The following is a 19920-nucleotide window of genomic DNA, read 5'->3' as shown; positions in this document are numbered from 1 at the left end:
TCAGTATATAAAGTATAATGTATCCATATGGTAGAATATTGTGGTCGTGATCACATAACTCTGAGCATACTAAAAATCATTTAAGTGTACACCTTACATAAATAAAATATATGAGTTATATCTTAATAACAATGAAAATCTCGTTTTTTTTAAAAATATTGTTCAAAAAGTATTTGTGTCAGCTAACTGCAAAGGCCTCAATTTGAAAAGGACCAAGTTTACAAGGCATCACAGACAGGTTGATTTCTTTGAGACCAGTCAAAATTAATAGATCTCAGCTCTAAAATATTTTTAAGTAGAATGTTGATTGTGTCCATGGCTGAGAGTCCTTCAGTTTTGAAAATAGTGTTCCTGCCGTGTGCCAGGGTTACAGAAAGCATAAGCCACTGTTCTCCAAGAGATAGCAGTTGAGCAGTAGGGCAGCTGATGCAGTAGCCATCATAATAAAAAGAAACACTGAAGGCATCCTGGAGTACAGAGGGATTGCACACATAAGAGAAGGCAGAGAAAGGATCTCTGAGGAATCTATTAATGGCTAAAAGGAGATCTCTAAGAGAGAATTGGAGAATTCTCGGGCATGCCGTGCCCAGTTAAGGCCTGAAGTAACATGACTCATCTAGGACATCATGAGAATCTGAATGGCTCAAGTGAAAGAATATCTGTTGAGAAAATGGTCGGAAGTCCTAAAAGGCATGGACTGGAGTGAACAGCCTTCTCTTTTAAGCTAAATATAACTCTGAAAGCCAGTCGTGACCTTCTCCTCCTCCTCCTCCCACACTTGCAAGATAGGCTTTTATGTGCTCAGAAGAGCATCAGAAAAAAGGAAGAATGGCCCTATAGTTCTCTGCTTGAAAACAGAATTTATAGTGAAGCTGTCATGATGGAATACTCCCCAGAAAGGGTGAGGTCAGGGCCGCTTTCCCTCTGTTAGTCACTCTCACTCACAGTGAAACACTGTCGGAACGTGGGCTGGGCTAGCACTGTTCTCCAGTGCTTGCCTAGTACACAAGAGACCTTGGGTTTGATCCTCAGCACCTCGTGAAACTGCAGATGGTGGCACACACCTCTAATCCCAGAGAGCTAGATCCAGAGGATCATGTAGTTCAAAGTCATTCTCAAGTACATACTGAGTTTAAGCCCAGCCTGGGCTACATGAGATCCCATCTCAAAACAAAAAAGAAACTTGGGATCTGTCATAAACCACAGCACAGATGATACGGAAATGAGTGAGCCAGGCCCCAGATCCCTTCTCACTTCCCAGTTTCTCAGACCACTTCCAGTACCAACCAGATCAGTTTAGGTTCTCCTGTAAGCAGGTGCCAGAATGGTTAGGAGCCGGACCAAGCACGGTCAAGATACATAGGAAAGAAGAGAAAGAATGGAAACAGATTGGACAGACATAAAATCGGAAGTCCTGGCCAGCCCACTATGACCCTCAGTGTGAGTCCTGCCTCTAGAATAGTCTAGGGTCACACAAACGTCCCCAAACCCTAATGCACTGCGACCCTCGGGTTGGCTAGTTGCTGTCCAGTAGAATGACTGGGGCCAGGAAAAGGCAGCAGACACCCAAGGGCTGCAGCCAGAGACCAGCAGCTAGCAATCTCCTTGCTTAGGGTCCCACTCAGGGAGATCTGAGTGTTTGTACTTCCTTGGTAACACGTCTAAGTGCATGCATGTACATTTTAGCTTGTAGAAAGGAAAGTATTGATAGGCCAAATTTATGTCTGTTCTGCCGATATGGATGGGATTGTTTCATTTGTTTTTTTTTTCAGAGCTTCTAACTTGTTATATGTATAAAAGAAAGTTGTTATTGGGGCAGGTGGCCTTTTGAGACAGGATCTCACTCTAGCCAAGGTTAAACCTGGAACTGACTAAATAGCCCAGTCTGGCCCCGGACTCAGCCTCCCAGTGCTAGGACTGCAGGCATGAACCGCCATGACTGCTGGTTTGTTTTTCTACTTAGCTGCTTTACTTTGGATTCCAGCTCAAGAGTTTGTCAGTTATTCCTCTGTTAAACGTATCAGTGAGTTAGTTTATCGTTTTCAAAAACAGTGCTTTTGTAGTAGTGTCTGTGTAATGCTGTTGTCAACTAGAAGTGACCTCAGTTCATTAAGAGGTGTTGCAAAAAGATTATTGAAAAACATTTTTTAAGCTAACCGAGGAAGGATTGCGTCCACAGATAAAAGGTGACAGGCAGGAAATAAGACAGAAAACAGAATAAGCCAGGCATGGTGGTGACTCACCCCAGTGAGTATGGAGCTCAGGAGGCCGGGGCAGTAAGACAAATGGAGCAAAAGGAAGGGGAGCTCTCTGCATTGCTGCCTTCCCGTCTGCTCGTGTTCAGAGCTGGAGACTGATGCTTAGTGGTTTCCCTTCCTCTCTACAGCAGTGCAGTGAGGAGGCATTTGCTACACTTCTGCTCTTTGCACCAAGCTGAATCCGAGGTAGATTGTTCTCTACGCTGCCACATGCTGTGCCTAGACCTACCAGTGCTGCCAAGTAAATTGTAGCCTGACTCCCTGTAACTAGTTGTTCACATATTTATTACCCGCCTCTAAATAATGCTTATAGACTATTATTTTAAATATTTATTGCAGAAAATTAGGTTGTTAATTTGAAATAGAATCTATAAACCGAGGAAAACCACTGATTCAGCATTTTTTGCTTTCTTCTTTTGAGAACATAATCTACAGCTGTTTATGTGTATTTAAGAAAAAAGGCAGTCGTTCTTGACAAGCTTGACTCCTAGACATTTGTCCTGGTATTAAATCTCAACAGCATGATTTTTAAATACTGCATTCCACTACAAAACTATATCTTAGTTTATCCAGTTCGATTTTTAAGAAATGCATTTTAGATTTGTCATCTAAGAACCATGACTAGCCATTTTTCCTCTCTGTGACTCCATTTCTAGAGGGACTTTTCTGAGAAGCTCAGATATTAGAAGAGAGGAAGATTTTGAACTCATAGACAGACCCTGAATTTAAACTTAATTGTGGGGTCTCAGCTAGGGGTGACGGAGAGAAAGCCACAGAATGCACTTCCTTCTCTCCCTTTCTTTTTAAGTGTTTTGACCATGTTTAATGCTCATCTTGAGGGACTTTATAAAGGGATATGAATATTCTTATTCCCTGAGGCAAAGAATAATAATAATAATATAATAATAACTTTAAAAGAGGGTCTGATTCTGGTGGCTGATCCGACTCTTGGTCTACTTGGCACTTTAACGTGTTGTTTTTGTCTTTTCTCCTAGAGATAAGAGCTCAGTTTCCACAGCTGACAGGGGTGCTTACTCTGGCCTTCTTTATTCACAATTGTATCATCACACTCTTGAAAAACAACAAGAACCAAGAAAATAATGTGAGTAGCTGACTCGGTGGAAGCTGCCTCAGTATTTCCTAAGCACAGACTTTAATCTGTGTTTGAAGCACTTTTTAAGTGTAAATTATAGATCAGTGGTCAAACACATGAAAACTTTAGATGGTAAGTATTTTAGGCTTTGCAGGCTACATGTTCTTGTGACAGCTACCCAATCCTGCTGTTGTAGTATGAAAACAGCCACAGACAATAAATAAACAAATGCTAATATAATATCTATATTCCAGAAAAGTCTTATTTGCAAAAACAGACAGCAGGTCAGATTTGACCCATAGACCGGAGTTTGCCAGACTGCTATAATCTACTAGAAAAATTAAAAGGTACAGCTAATAAAACTCCGATAATAATTATAAAAAATTGAAGATACTAATGACAAGAAAAAGAACAAAAAAATATATGCAAAAAAGAAACTAAATAGCAAGCTACTAGATTTAAACATTGAAAATTACATTAAATGTAAATGCTCCAAGCACTATAATAAAAAATTGTCAGGTTTGTTAAAAATAAAATTAACTACATGGTATCTTTAAGAAACTTTTAATATAAAAATATAATTTTAATATAAAAAAATGGAGGTTTCTTTTACCCTAACACTAGATCTGGCACTGTAGTGCCCCAAGACATCTGTTTGTTATCTTTATCTCAGTCTGCAAAGCGTCTCACCGCTTTGCTCCATCCCATATCACACTGCCAGTTGCCTCTCTCTGAGCCTGGCAACAATCTCTCTAAGGGTCTATTTCCCAAGGCAGGTTACTACCATGCCAGACATATGCATCCCAATTCCATGTCAGCCCAATGTCTTCAGCCACCACAGTCTCTCTTGAATTCAATTAAATCGCCACATGAAAGAACACACAACACAATAACCTCTGATCCAATTGATAAGATATAATTGCCCACTTAGACATACAAAGCCCTGTACACATCCATTCCTTAGGAATATTCATAACGACCTGTAAATGTGCAGAGACAAATCTTAACATCTGCCTCCATGTTCTCTGAGCTGCTCTCCTCTCTTCGCCCCAGTCTCCTCCTCTCTAAAACTTTTCTCTCACCCATCCTTCCTTTCTCATCCAATGACATCCTTCCTTTCTCGTTCTATCTTGTACCTGCCTTCACCTGCATAATGATAACATCCTATGCCTTGCAATATAAGAAAGTATAAAGTCTATTGTGTTCCTAGCAGCACAAATGATAATGATGAGTGATTATACTGTGATCCTTATGGACTGATTCACTAGGAAGTACCATGGTGATAGATATAAAATTTACATTTGAGAAACTGTCCTATAGGAATAAGTTCATCCTATGTCTGTCTTAGATTTGGCCATTTACTAATATTATAAAAGTATTAGTTAACAGTGTGTCTATTCTTAGTTACTGATCATGCAATATTACAAATGAAGTACTATTTAGTTGATACTGTTAGATCACAGTGTTCTTCATTTGGGTTCCTTTTTCTCTCAGTTTCTGTGCTAAGTCTATTAGTTTTTCTAATCTTGTTTGTGATGAAGTCTGCAAGTAAAGACATCATGCATTGTGGAGGAAATGCTGTGTGCTTTCTATTTACTTTGCTTTAATATCAGGTCATACAGAAACTATGCATCGAAATACAATCATTGTCTGAAAGAAAGGAAGAAGAAGAATTAAATAAAATGTAGTAACACTGAATCTATATTCATTCACTCAGTGATTGGAGTGGGCCTGCAGGCGGCAGAGCAGGTAAAGGCTCTTAACTGCAAAGCCTGGCAGCCTGAGGTCAGTCCTTGGGATCCATGCAGTAAGAGAGAACTGACCCTGGAAAGTTGTCTTTTGACCTTCACACACACACACACACACACACACTCGCCACATTAATAATATGTGATTTAAAATTAAGATAAATGAAGTAACAACAAACTAAACTAGACAAATACACAATTATAATTAGAGTTTTTTTCCTTCCTTAATAACTGGTAGAAAAAATAGACAAAAAATTAAAAATGTAGAAAGCATGAAAAATACCATGAATCTACTTGATCTAATTGACATTTACAAAAAGTCTCCTCAGTAGCAGAATGTCTATTCCTTTCAGATACTCAGAAACACGTACCAAGATAGGGTCCCCACTAGGTCACAAAACAAGTGTCAATAAAGGCAAAAGGAATTATGCCCGGTATGGTCTCTAGCCATAGCAAAGTAAGAGTGCCAACCAGTAACCGACATTTGGGAATTTACAAATATATGAAAGTTAACTCATCTTCCTATATAACAGTCAAATCAAAGAAGACATCACAAGAAAAATTAAAAATACTTGCAGGGGGTTGGGGATTTAGCTCAGTGGTAGAGCGCTTGCCTAGGGAAGCGCGCAAGGCCCTGGTTCGGGTCCCCAGCTCGAAAAAAAGAACCAAAAAAAAAAAAAAAAAAAACTTGCAGGTTACTGAAAAGTTAAATCCAGAATACTAAAACTTATAGAGTTGTCCCTAAAGCTATATTTAGAGGAATATGCACAGCTATAAATACCTACATTAAAAATAAAATTGTGAAATCAAAAGCCTAACTTTTCTCTGCTTCCAAGTGCTGAACAGGAAACTCAGGAGTTCAAGGTCATCTACTACTGTTTCAAAAAACAGAAAGTAGTTTACTAGCAAAGTCGTGTTTTTGCTTTGTTTTTTTATGGGTGTTGTCTCTGTTGTTGCTCTAGACAAGGTTTTATTGTGCAGTCTTGGCTGACCTGGAACCCACTGTATAGACCACGCTGACTTGAAACTCACAGTGATCTGCCTCCTGATTAATGCTAAGATTAATAAGTTAAACTGCAGGCAATTCTCACCTTGCATGGTTTCCCTCATGCACAGATTTAATTACTGCAGATCAGATTGCATGAGTCCCAGTGTGGTTCAAATTTTAGTTAGCCCAGGATTTGAACTATGGACCTTGAATAGAATAATACTCACCAGCCTCAGTTCACAAACCACTGTAAATAACAATGGCATAGCATGATTAGTGACAGACAGGTCCCATCATCCTTAAAAACCAGGCTGGGGTGATGGAGGTTTTTACTCTTAAGTTCAAAAAAAAAAAATTCTAATGTTCAGTGCTTCTGATTAATTCATGTATTTGTCTTCATTCATTGCAATGCTGGGCACTGAGCCTAGGGTGCTGTGCCTGTGGGAAGTGCCACACCACTCAGCCCCACCCCCAGGCCCTTTGTTGTTGTATTTTAAATCCCATGCTGATATTTCTTTCATTTCCTTCTCCATTTGGAACAAATACTAAAACTTTAATGTTCTAACAAAGATTGTCAAAGATCATACAACCATCGTAACTCCCATTACTATAGCAGATGTACTGTTATGAACAGTTCCCGGGACAAACAATGTTTGACAAACCAAAGTAAAGAAATGGGCTGCAGCTGTGTCGTAGGGTTTTGCCGGGATCAGATGAGATGGCCTGAGGGGCTTAGCGCAGATGTGGTAGATGTTACCTGTATTGAGTTCGGTTGGTCGGTCATTGTCACCAGGATGTTCGTTCCCCAGCAAGATCACAAGCTGGTGGGTGTTGTCACCAGGATGTTCGTTCCCCAGCAAGATCACAAGCTGGTGGGTGTTGTCACCAGGATGTTCGTTCCCCAGCAAGATCACAAGCTGGTGGGTGGGTAAAGGACATGGAGAAGAACACTCTGGAGACAACTGCAGGGAACAGCATCTGCTTTCTTGCAGTGAGCAACCAGTTCTATAGTAGAGGCCCATCAACCGTGACTGTTAGTACATTACCTCAGTCACACCACCAGCGTCTCCATGGGGAAGACACGCAGAGTGCAGACTCAGTCACAGGCCAGCTACTAGCTCCTCAGGCCACTTCAGAACTCAGTGTTCTGACCTCTGTCTGGGGCATGGCGTGCTGTACGTCTGTTTAAAAACTCAGTGTGCCAGGAAGGCTGGCTGCCAGCTCGTGCCTGCATCTTCTCCTACAGGTTCCTGCTATGGCCAGTATTGTCCTGGCCATTGGAAGTATAAGGTAAAAAAGACAGTCTTGTCTCTAGTGTCTCATAGTCCAGTGCTGTGCATCTGTTTGGAAGAAAAAATGATAAAAGAACTACTAAGCTTGACTATTTTTAATGTCAAGGGACATCTTTTCACTTGAGAACTTTTTTCAAAATATTATTTGGGGAACTTAAGTGTGTGAACTATTTTTGCAGAAAGCCCAAGTTTAGTTCCCAGCGCCCACATTGGTCAGCTCACAACCGCTTGTAACTCACGCTCTAAAGAATCCAGCACCCTCCCCTTGCCTCTGTGGACACATGCTCTCCTATGCACATATACTGGCTGACACAGACGTAGGCACATGCATAAATTAAAAATAATAGCAATAACTCTTGTAAGTGGATTGTTTCTATAATGAAAGCTAATGGCATTTAGAACAAGTATGGCCGTGTATGGCCAGTACCCTGAGAAGACAGAAGTGAAAGGAACACTGTTGAGAAGCGCTGACCTTAGAATTATCCTTCACAGCTCCCACAGCTCCCTAGATCTCACTAAGGTACTTGTTTTACAGGAAGTTGGATTAAAGTCATTCAGGTGGTTTATAAATTAAGACTGTCAGTGAAATCCTTCTATCCTCTCTCTCTCTGACACAGCTGATTTTGCCTTTCAGGTGTTTGTTGTTTGTTCCAGCGCTCATGCATGCATGCGTGCTATGCATATGTGTGGACATGTGGAGAAACCCAAGGTTGAACTTGGGAATCCTTGATTGTGCTTACCACTTCATTGAGGCTGAATCTCTCGGTCAAACCCAGAGCTAGCGCACAGATGAGGCTAGGCTTGCCATTCACTTTCACTCTTTGGACTGGCATTGATGTGGGTTAATGGAGATCTGAACTCTGGTCCTCGTGCTTATCTACTGAGCACTTAAACTACCGAGCAGATCCCGACGATTTTTTTTTCCTTGAAAAGGCTACATTGGGCTAGATGGCTGGTTCAGCTTGTACCGCTTCTCAGAGGAATTCAATTCCCAGCACCACATTAGGTACCCACAACCACCATAACTCGAGCTCCAGGGGGAATCTGGGGTGCCAGCATTTAATGCACCAACAAACACACATATATAAAAATAATAAATCTTTCTTGAAAGGAGGCTGCCTTAATTCTTAAGCCAGCTTGAGTGGGTGGAGACTGGAATGCCTTGAAAGGTTGTCATTGAAGCCAGCTACTTTTTGATGTGAAAATAGGATTCCTTGATTTGTTTTTGCTCACCCCACAGAAGAGTGGGACCCCCACCCCCACCCCAGGGGAAAGTGAATTCTAGCCTGAGCTAAGCCCAGAGCTTCTTCTTGGACTAAGGAGGAAGGCCCTCTCCTGATCCTTAAGCTCTCACAGAGATTCAAAAGACCTGGGGCCAATTTGCATAAAAAGCCTCTCACTCCAAAGACCGGGCCACTGTCTCTTTTCTGATAGGAGTCCCTGGCATACTCCATTGTCAGTTCAGAACTCACCTTAAGGTTTCTCGCAGGCGGTTGTTTGTTTCTCAACCAGATCTAAGAATCTCAAGTTTATAAACCACTGCTGCTGCTTCAGCCCAGTTCAAGACTCATCCAGAAAAATCCAAAAACGTCTCCTAATTCCAGACATCCCTGCCATGCCACCAAGCCTAAAAACCACATAGAATTTTTTTTTCTAATCTGTTTTCCCAGCTTTTGCGTTATTTCAATCTAAAATGAATAGGCCTGTTGCTACAGTTCCTTTGTGCTGAATTATTTGGCTGTAACTTAAGTGGTGGAGACGATTTGCAAGCTGTGGAATCTGCTCTGCTTGGGTCCAGCAGCTGGCCGCCTTCAGTCTCTGGAACTTTTTATTTTGCATGGGCTGGGAGGATGGGAACAGCAGTAGAAGAACGCAGGCTGCTTGCCGTAATAGTCTGTCTGTTTGCTGATTCCCGTAACAGCTTTGGACAGCTATGTGAACAGCCGCTTTCAAATGCCCTTCTGGTTAGCTTTAAGTCTGTGAAGCTTGTCCTTAGTGCTTACATGTCTGCTCCTCAACTCGTATTCCTTCTTTATTAAGTATCTTTGAGGATGTTCTACTCCATGGCCTGCGCATACTTTGATGATAAAAGCTAATTTGCTAAAAAAGAATTTTTAAAAATTGCAGGTCAACCCAAAAGTGGCTTATACTTTCTTGTTGTCTTTGTTATTATACTTATTTTTTTAATTTGACAAATGTTACCTTTTGAAATTAAATTAGAACTTGGGTCATGTTAAAGCCACAGTTTAAATTAGCTTCCCAAATTAGACAGAGTAACTTAATCAGATGTGTGTGTGTGTGTGTGTGTGTGTGTGTGTTGCTGCATTCTGTGAAAATTAGAATATATACAAACACATAAAATAAAAAGATAAACTTGGATTTATCTGTCATTCTTGCTTAAGTAGATTTACTGTGACTTCTTTGTATTGAGTGAGCATTTTATTCTGTGTTTGCATACAGGTGAGAGACCTGTGCATTGCTTATATGCTGGTGACATTGACTTATCTCTATATTGGTGTCCTGGTTTTTGCCTCATTCCCTTCACCTCCATTACCCAAAGATTGTATTGAACAGGTAAGATACTGTGTATGCCCGTGTGACGCTGTACTTGTAGCAGGCAGAAGGATACAGGAGCAAGACCAGTAGTCAGGCCTGGGTTTGAATATCACCTCAACCTTCCCCAGCCTTTCCAGGTTTCTGCTTTCTTTTGCATCAAGTAACAGAGTCCAAGCATGTTCCATTTGGATTTTATGAGAACTCTGGAATTAGGTTCTGCATACTGGGCAGTGGGAATGCTCAAACAACCACTGTCACATATATGTATTTCTCTTAGAACAGACCAGTGTCCAGTGTTCACGTGGACTCCCAAAACCTCCACCAAGACTCCACTGAGGTCTCTGATTTTCCAGAGCTGTAGAAGTGTCCTGGATGAACCAGTCTTAATTCACCAGTCTTCCAGGATAGCTTAGCAACTGAGTGAGAAGGAGTAAGGCAAAGACAGACGATTAAACAGTATGAACCAGAACCAGGAAGAGGGAAAACCTTCAGCAAAAGATTGTAGTGAAACTTAGAAATGGTAGTGTCTTCAGTGTCAAAGAACTTCTTGTGAAAACACCACATCATGGGTGATTTCTGGTCAGAGGTAACCCTCTTGGAGTTCAGTGGTGGTGTTCAGTTACAAGGTATATATCAGCAGCATTGATACTGCTCTCTACTAGAGACAGCAGCTGCTGTGTGGTAGCTGGAAGTGTTCTCTTGCTGGAAGTTCTGTGGCAGCCAAGCGTTTACAGAAAGTTCCCCTGATAGGAAGAAGTCCACATAAAGCTCCCTCCCCAGGGAATAGGAATATTTGTGGTATTCATAGTTGAAAGGAAAAGTATAATTCTCAAATTTTTTAGATAAACAACTGACATGAAGAAAGCAAGCCTAAGTGTAAAGTAAATCCTCCCTGCTCAGTGCTAGACTACAAGAGCTGATGGCACAAGGGGTCATATGCACACCCACCATGCACAGGTGACACATGCACACCCACCATGCACAGGTGACACATGCACACCCACCATGCACAGGTGACACATGCACGCCCACCATGCACAGGTGACACATGCACGCCCACCATGCACAGGTGACACATGCACGCCCACCGTGCACAGGTGACACATGCACACCCACTGTGCACAGGTGACACATGCACGTTCACCGTGCACAGGTGACACATGCACGCCCACCGTGCACAGGTGACACATGCACACCCACCGTGCACAGGTGACACATGCACGTTCACCGTGCACAGGTGACACATTCACGCTCACCATGCACAGGTGACACATGCATACCCACCATGCACAGGTGACACATGCACACCCGCCATGCACAGGTGACAGATGCACGCTCACCCATCATGCACAGGTGACACATGCATACCCACCATGCACAGGTGACACATGCACACCCGCCATGCACAGGTGACACATGCACACCCACCGTGCACAGGTGACACACACATGCTCACCGTGCACAGGTGACACATGCACACCCACCATGCACAGGTGACACATGCATGCTCACCGTGCACAGGTGACACATGCACACCCACCGTGCACAGGTGACAGATGCACGCTCACCCATCATGCACAGGTGACAGATGCACGCCCACCATGCACAGGTGACAGAGGCACACCCACCATGCACAGATGACACATGCACGCCCACCATGCACAGGTGACAGATGCACACCCACCGTGCACAGGTGACAGATGCACGCCCACCATGCACAGGTGACAGAGGCACACCCACCATGCACAGATGACACATGCATGCCCACCGTGCACAGGTGACAGATGCACACCCACCGTGCACAGGTGACAGATGCACACCCACCATGCACACTCTTTGAAAGTGCTGTAGTGTCAGAGAAAGAAAAGCCAGAGAACTATAGCAAAGATACAGTGCCATCAAATTTAATTTGCCTTTTAAGTAAATTAGGAACAGATTTGCTTATTGTATTTGAACTTTATACAGCTGTGTTCTTGGTCTGTCTGTTGTGAAGAACAAAGTTTCCTCTATTATTCCAATATAGAGTAATTTTCAGACCAGAATGTTTATAAACTAGACTGTGCCAGTGCCCATTTTTTAATCAGTTTCTAACTATGTCATTTTGTTTCTGTACTCACCTCCTGACAGATAGTTAGCAAGCAGTTTGTAGATGGGCATCAGTTCATAAACCACTATTTGGGAATTGCCTTTGTGCAAAATAGGCAAAAAAAAATCTTGTGAATTTGAATGTACTGAGTTGAGTTTTGATGCGACTTCATTGTCTTTCTTGGGTTAGAACTTCTTGGACAACTTCCCCAGCAGTGACACCCTGTCCTTCATTGCACGGATATGCCTGCTGTTCCAGATGATGACTGTGTACCCACTCTTAGGCTACTTGGCTCGCGTTCAGCTCCTGGGCCATATCTTCGGTGACATTTATCCTAGGTAAGGGTTCTTCTCTTGGCCAGCAAGATGTGCCAAGCAACAAATGACTGTGCAAACAGGTCAGTTTAATGTGACCAACCCTTTGCTATATAAAAAAATGCGTAATGAGAATGGTTACTAAGGATAGATCACAGTGTCTGTTTCCCAGAAGAGCTTTAAATAGAGAAGCCACTCCCTTGCCTGGGACAATTTGATGTCCATTCCTTCCAGGAGAGTCAATTAGCTCTGATGTCTTTTATATTTATGCGAACATCTGACTGCTACCAAGAACACCTTGCTAAGAAGTTTATAGCACTTAGAACCTATGTTGGTGCATGTGCTCATAAGAGCCAATACCTTTAATTATTGGATATCAATTCATGTATGCTTCTTAATAGTTGTATGTTTTCATAGAAATGCTCAGTATTTAGTGTTGAAGGTGAGACATAGTATGAGTTTAATTTCTTACGTACTTAAAACAAGTTTAAATTGCTATGAGAATTTTAGCTTCTTAGTGAGTGCGGAGGAATTGTGCATCCTATTGCAAAAGCTCTGCTGAGGTAGTTACCCGTCTCCACGGGAAATGTCCACAGAGCATCACTGTGTTCCCAGACTTCCCTGTGACAAGCGCACGCTGCCATGTGCCCTACATCTGCATGCTCCACAGACAGTGCATGCTGTTTTGGGTTCAAGCCTTCTTTATGCTCAGACATCCTATTGAATAGTACAGGAGCCTTCATTTCCAAAGACACATCTATCAGTATTCAGTGTGAAAAATGAAACTGAGAATCTTAAGGTATCTGTGGATTCCTTAAAACATCAGTAAGTCCAAGCACAGAGACACACCTGTAATCCCTCCCGCAGGAGACGGGAAGCAGTGTGAGGCCGACGTGGAAAACAAATGCAGCCCTCTGGAGACCCTGACACTCCACCAAAAACTATAGTAAAGCCATCACTTATTAACGTGAATAAGATCCTTATGAAAAATGACTGATCCCAAAACCAAATGGTTTCATAGCTAATAAATCTTTAATGTCTGCTTTGCTGGCTGACAGTTGAACTCTGGAGTTTCTGCATTATCTGTTATACTGTTATCTTATTTAAATATGTGAAGAAAATTCCAGCTTATGTAGTTGTATAATTGGAAAAGAAGTAGTACTTTTTATAGCCTTGGCAGATACTTGTAAATGCATCACAGTGTAGTTCCTCATTCCAGTTGTATGATCAGAAACTCTTAAAATTCATTGGGTTCCCTTGCTCTTTGCTTTTCTTTTCCTGAATGATTTTGTGACATCATCTTTGGTGAATTCACAGAGTTTTCTATAGGTCTCTCAGATGTTCACACACTTCTTTATATGTCATGAAAACTCATGTCCATTAATATCACCACCAGCTTCGTCCAAAAAGGTCTTCAAATTTTGAAAAGCCATCACACTCAAAGTAGCAAATGCCAGGTTCTCTGAAATCCTAGTTCGTATCAAAAACTATCAGGAACAAATACTGTCCGTTGTTTTCCTTAAATGCAAAACTCATCAACATTCATTTGAAGGAAATGTCAGTTCATCACCAAGTGTTGATGCCTGCTGTGGGCTGCATTTCAAGGAAAGGAATATTTGTCGAGACTGTTCAGTCCAGCTACACTGCACAACTGCTTTTCCTCAAGACACCCATGTCCTTGGGTGTACAGATATGCATGATTGCTTCCCATGTGAACACACAGAATATTAAAATGATAAATATTCCAAGCATGAGATCCAATAAACTAAGCTTTGCTCCTTGCACCCCATGGGTGGTGAAATCCAACCCAGGCCTTGAGCCTATGAGGTAACTGTGGACCACTGAGCTGAATCCCCAACCCTCTCACCAACATGGCTAATAAATATTTTTTCTTGCTTTGTTTTCTATCGAAAGTGTTGGCAGTGAGAACTCCATTATAGAACACAAGCAGGTGCCTTTGCTCTTATGTGTTGCTTTTGTAAATCATATGGTGTCTTGCACTGTTATGAGAGCACTATTTACCTCAAAGTCTTCCTGAAACAGAATTCACGGTCACACTTGGAGAAACAGCCACTACTTTGGAAAATTAACAATAGTTTTTCTTTTAGTAAAACTACAATGGTACAGAAAGTTGAGGGTTGAAATTCTGGGTGAATAATCAAATCTCGATACCTAATATCTCTGTCATTTATCCAGATGTATGCTAACCACATACTAGCATAAATAATTTTCCATACTTTTCACACATTGACAATATTCTCCTCCTTATCTTCCTATCCTCCACTTTAGGTTTTCTTGTTTAGTGAAAATTCAGCTAGCTTCTTTCCAAATTGTTTAGGTAGTCCTTGATTATCCACATAAATAATGAAATTTTTAATGGTTTTTCTGTGTTCAGTCAAGTAACCTGTTAATTTTCTTGTTCTGCAATTTTATTATTTTTCTGTATCTTAATAGGCTTTATCATGGTTCTGTTTTCTCAAGATATTCCAAATAAAATTCTATCTAGAACGTGCACTCTGGTACATACTACTAGTTTGCACTTACACAATCTGCCTTTTTATTTAATTGGATTAGAAGGCTAATTTCACTCTCTCATTACCAGCACTGAGTAGCGAGTTTCAGTTTTGCTGGCAGATTAAAGACAATCATTTTAAAGAGGTTAAGACTGAATTTATTCTCCTAAAGATTGATCATAATGTAACTTACCGGTCTTGTATCTTTTCTTTCATATAAACACTCTTCTACCAGCATTTTCCATGTGCTGATTCTTAACTTAATTATCGTGGGTGCTGGAGTGACCATGGCCTGCTTCTACCCAAACATAGGAGGGATCATAAGGTACGCTTCTGCAAATCATGCTCTGGTATTATTGTTGCTGTACATTTTTCAATTGAACGAATTTTCTGTCAGTGTTTAAGATTGATAGTGTTCCAGTAAACTTTCTGTATTTGTTAGGGGCTCATTAAATTCATTGTTGATGATCGCTGGTAGAGAAGAGGCTGTAGGAGCAAGTGTTCTGTGTCACCTGTTGGGGACAGTGTTCTGTGTCACCTGTTGGGAAGAGTGTTTGTGTCACCCATGGGAGAGTGTTCTGTGTCACCCGTGGGGGAGAGTTCTGTGTCACCCGTGGGAGAGAGTTCTGTGTCACCCGTGGGGGAGAGTGTTCTGTATCACCCATGGGGGAGAGTGTTCTGTGTCACCTGTGGGGGAGAGTGTTCTGTGTCACCTGTGGGAGAAAGTTCTGTGTCACCCCTGGGGAAGAGTGTTCTGTGTCACCTGTGGGGGAGAGTGTTCTGTGTCACCCGTGGGAGAGAGTTCTGTGTCACCTGTGGGGGAGAGTGTTCTGTGTCACCCGTGGGAGAGAGTTCTGTGTCTCCCCTGGGGAGAGTGTTCTGTGTCACCTGTGGGGGAGAGTGTTCTGTGTCACCCGTGGGAGAGAGTTCTGTGTCACCCCTGGGGGAGAGTGTTCTGTGTCACCTGTGGGGGAGAGTGTTCTGTGTCACCCGTGGGAGAGAGTTCTGTGTCACCTGTGGGGGAAAGTGTTCTGTGTCACCTGTGGAGGAGAATGTTCTGTGTCACCCATGGGAGAGAGTTCTGTGTCACCTGTGGGGAGAGAGTTCTGTGTCACCCCTGGGGGAGAGATCTGTGGAACCTGTGAATTATAAGGGACTTTAAGGTTCCTGTTAAAGAATTCCTTGAGAAAATGGGGGATTTCCTGCTTGTCTGTCACAAACGTATTTAAGGATTTCTGTCATCCTTAATAATTATTACACTGAATGCCACAGACAAATTCATCTTTTCTCATTCATAAACAGGTGCTCACAAATCCTGAATGACTTGATAAAGATAAAACACTGAGTCCAGGGGAGTCGTAGCTCATTTGGTAATGTGCTTCGGCCCCAGGGCTCCATAGGTGTTTGACCTACCCCCATTTAGGAAGCGGAGGCAGGAGAACCAGTTCAAGAGCATCTTCAGCTACATAACAAGTTCAAGGCCAGCTTGGTCTACATGAGATCCTTTGTCAATAAAAAAGCAAAGATGAAAGCCTGTCTCCAGATTCTGAGATTTAAGGAAGAATAAAAAACTGTACCATGCAGATGTACAAGGAGGGAATAATATTTTTATTAATTTAAAGGAAACAAGTTTTAAACTCACGTCAGTAACAAATGACAATGAGACCGAGTGCTGTTTAAATCACACTGTATTTACTTGATTATAAAGCTTCAGAAATGCAGTAAGACTGTTTAAGCAGAACGTTTTATTTCTGCAGGTATTCGGGAGCAGCGTGCGGCCTGGCTTTCGTGTTCATATACCCTTCTCTCATCTATATACTCTCCCAACACCAAGAGGAGCGTCTGACATGGCCTAAGTTAGTGTTTCACATCATCATCATCATTTTGGGCCTGGCGAACCTGATTGCTCAGTTTTTCATGTGAAAACCGTTTTCTCAAGATTCCTCATGGTGTTCTGAACCTTGGCAACGGTTCTGCATAAAAGAACTTGAAAATGCTGTCACTGCTGTAATTCTAAGTGTTCTTCTAGGATAACTGGAAGCGAGGGAAATGACGGTCTGCTCATAAGTATTTTTGTACTCGAGCCGGGAGGGAGTAAGTATTAAGGATGATTTTTCTCAGTGACCCTCATTCCCATGTATCCAAGTAGAAATGTGGGAGGAATCCTACTGATTTTCTGAGGATAAGCTTCCACCTACAGCAAGGAATCTCAGGGGTCCTGGGTCAAGGCATGTTGCCAGACCCTGTGTGCTTCAGTGTGTACTCCTCCACTGTCTTACTTGCTGGACCATTTCTACAGTTTGCCCAAACCTCTGTTGTCTCCAACAGTAAAACAAATACCTCATTTTAAAAGAAGTTTCCATGGCATCATTATTAATGGGATGGATTCCTAACTCAATACTTAATCTGAAGAACAAAAAATTCTAAATAGTGTGAGTGCAGCAGAAACTGGGTATAAACTAGGGCCAGTGGGATAGTTGGTATGTCAGTGAGCGCTTAGTTGGTAGGATAAGAGGATCTGGAGGTTGAGATCGTCCTCAGGTTCACGGTCAGTTTGATTGTCTCTTGGTGAGGGGGTTAGTTTTTTCCTTGAGAAAGGGTTTCTCTATGTAGCCCTGGCTGTACTGAAACTCACTCTGGTTTTGACTAGTTTGAAACCATCCTGACCGTATAAAGCCTTGTCTCAAGACACTAAAAGAAAAAAGAGAAAACCAAAAGAAATCAGGTGTGAGATCAACTGTGCAGAGGCTGTTGCTACCTGACTCTTAGTTCTAATCTAGTCCCAATGACGTAGATTAAGCTTACAATTCCCAAACCAGATCTCACACTGAACAAAGCCACTGTCCTTTCCTCTTGTGCTCTTGAAAATTGCATGGACTGTTAGGAAGCCCAAGTGGAGATGGGTATGTGCAGTTCTTCAGAGGAGAAAGGAATAGCTAGGAAGGGGTAGACCAGTGTACCCTGAGTCATCATGGGTCAGTGTGGCCTCCAAGAGCCAACACCATCTACCTGCTCCTATAACAGGAAGGGAAGAGTTAGGTCTCTGCAAGAAAAGCTTCTGACAAAGATAAAGAAACCCAGATTCTTAGAGGTAACACTCTTGCCATCTTCCTTCTGAACAAAAAATTAAACCAGAGCCCAGATCTGTCTGTCTTCTGTGTAACACGATCTGTGGTCTACCCGCGACTACAGGCATTTAGATTTCTCTAATTTTGACTAAATTGTTTAAAGTGTATCATGACTCGACATCCCAGGACAGTGTCATGTTCTTCAAAAAAACCACGTAACATGTTTTCCATAAATCTAGTAAGCAGCCCCAGATTGTAGACTAGCTTTAATTTCTTTTAGCACAGCTTCACGTCCTATCAGAGCAGGGTCCATGTTTATAGGGATCTGTAACCTCTTAACACTTTCTAAATTCTCATCATAAAAACTGTCAAGCAAGTGCACAAATAGAATAATACGGAAACCCTACACCCATCCCTGGGTTTGGTGATTGTAGAATTAGCTGAATTCGCTTCACCTGCTCCCTCCTGCTTTTTCTTTTCTACTGACACATTTAAAACCAGCCTCAGACGTTATGTCATTTCATTTCTACAAACCTTAATATTCAGCTAATAGCCCAAACTCTGAACCTAGTTACATTTATCAAAAGCTCTGGCTCTCAGAAGCAGTCATAGATGTTGGGATGAATGGGAACCCATGCTCGAGAAACTCAGAACTTCATGACTGTAGGGTCTGTGCTAAGAGACATTTGAGTCACAGCGGGGTGTTGTAGGAGTCGTCCCTGACGTGGTCGCACTATGTCCTCAGTAGTTTCTTTTGCCTCTGAGAACTTTAGAGACGATGTCCACTCCTTTTCTTCTCCCCAAAGACGTTCTTGAATGAACGCTTTGACACTGTTTTAACAACCAAGGATCACTGGATGTGCTTTTGCCAGTGTCATGGATTAAAAACAAATACGGCAAGGGATGCGACCCTCCAGGCAAAAACACAATACGGGTTTATGCTTTGTTTCCTTAAGAACACGCAACAATTTAGACCTGTCGGACAAGCCAAATGACTCTGTCTCCTTACGTTTCTGTTTTCCCCTTACACCCTTGGCCTGTCACTTTTCGTAGTCAGAGAATGTGCACATGAGAGCGTGTGTCCCGGCTCGCATGAGAATGGTGAGGTAGGAACCCGCATGCAGCTATTCCCCTTTCTCTCTCCGCCCTCATCTCTGACTTCTAATTAAGCCAGTTCCACCTTCTCGCCCTGCTGCGGCCTTGGGACTGCGCTTCTTTAACACACACCCGAGGACACTAAAATTTAAAATAAGCTGTATAGCGAGATATTCCTTAGAAACCCTGTGGATGAACTTGAGCTATGCTAATATTAAAAACTAGAAAAGGAAAAAGTTAGAGGTAAGTCTTATACCTGTGGACGAGGGCAGTGGTGCCAAGTCACTGGCATCGGCACACTCCAACAATGTGTTTGGATGAGGAATAAGTCATCGTGCCCCTTGGAAGAGGCTGTTTTAAAGGGAAATGCGTCGTTTACATTAAATGTGTTTTAGAAGTGCTGTTCCACTACTCACTGTAGCTGTGGGCGTGCTCTCTGCTTCTACTTGAAACTTACCAAGGCGATGTTTGATGTGTGTTTTTAATCATCATTCCCTTAAGTACTCTGTTTAAATAATTGAACAGTCAGCAACGCGCATGGCTTTGGAGGAGCTAAAGACATGTGAGACAGCACGTGTATCCTAGAGGAGCTTTAAAAAAAAACTAATGAAGAAAGAGCGTGCCCAACAGCGCACAAAGCAGTGAACACCGTGAGAGCAGCAGCAAGTCACTGGGGGCTGGGGGCGTGGCAGAGGAGGAGGGACTGCTCAGAAGCAAAGGGCCCATTATCAATTTCCTCCTGTTCCCCCAGATTGTACTCACTGTGCTCACCAGCTAACAGGGATATGTTGCATGTATTTGCTTCTTTGGAATTTGCAGATTCCCTCTAAAATGTCTTTCGTGACATCTACTTGCTCCTTTAAGCTTGTTCTTCTTCATTAACCCTGGACTATTTATTTCCCATGGCTC

General features: G+C 42.3%; 1 protein-coding gene across 1 annotated transcript in view; it reads left to right on the top strand.

Annotated features, from left to right (window-relative positions):
- The window catches only part of Slc38a9 (solute carrier family 38 member 9), a 72415-nt gene extending 55570 nt beyond the window's left edge, over positions 1–16845 (top strand). Inside the window, exons 11-15 of the mRNA XM_032898883.1 lie at positions 3254–3360; positions 9840–9953; positions 12211–12359; positions 15084–15173; positions 16606–16845. Of these exons, the coding sequence (XP_032754774.1) occupies positions 3254–3360; positions 9840–9953; positions 12211–12359; positions 15084–15173; positions 16606–16771 (626 nt within the window). The 3' untranslated portion in view covers positions 16772–16845. The remainder of the gene's footprint in view (positions 1–3253; positions 3361–9839; positions 9954–12210; positions 12360–15083; positions 15174–16605) is intronic.
- The last annotated feature ends 3075 nt before the right edge of the window (positions 16846–19920 follow it).

This window comes from Rattus rattus, chromosome 3 (genome assembly GCF_011064425.1).
Source record: "Rattus rattus isolate New Zealand chromosome 3, Rrattus_CSIRO_v1, whole genome shotgun sequence".
Lineage (NCBI taxonomy): Eukaryota > Metazoa > Chordata > Mammalia > Rodentia > Muridae > Rattus > Rattus rattus.
The sequence above is the reverse complement of the archived record's forward strand: the minus strand, read 5'-3'. Positions and strand labels throughout refer to the sequence as shown.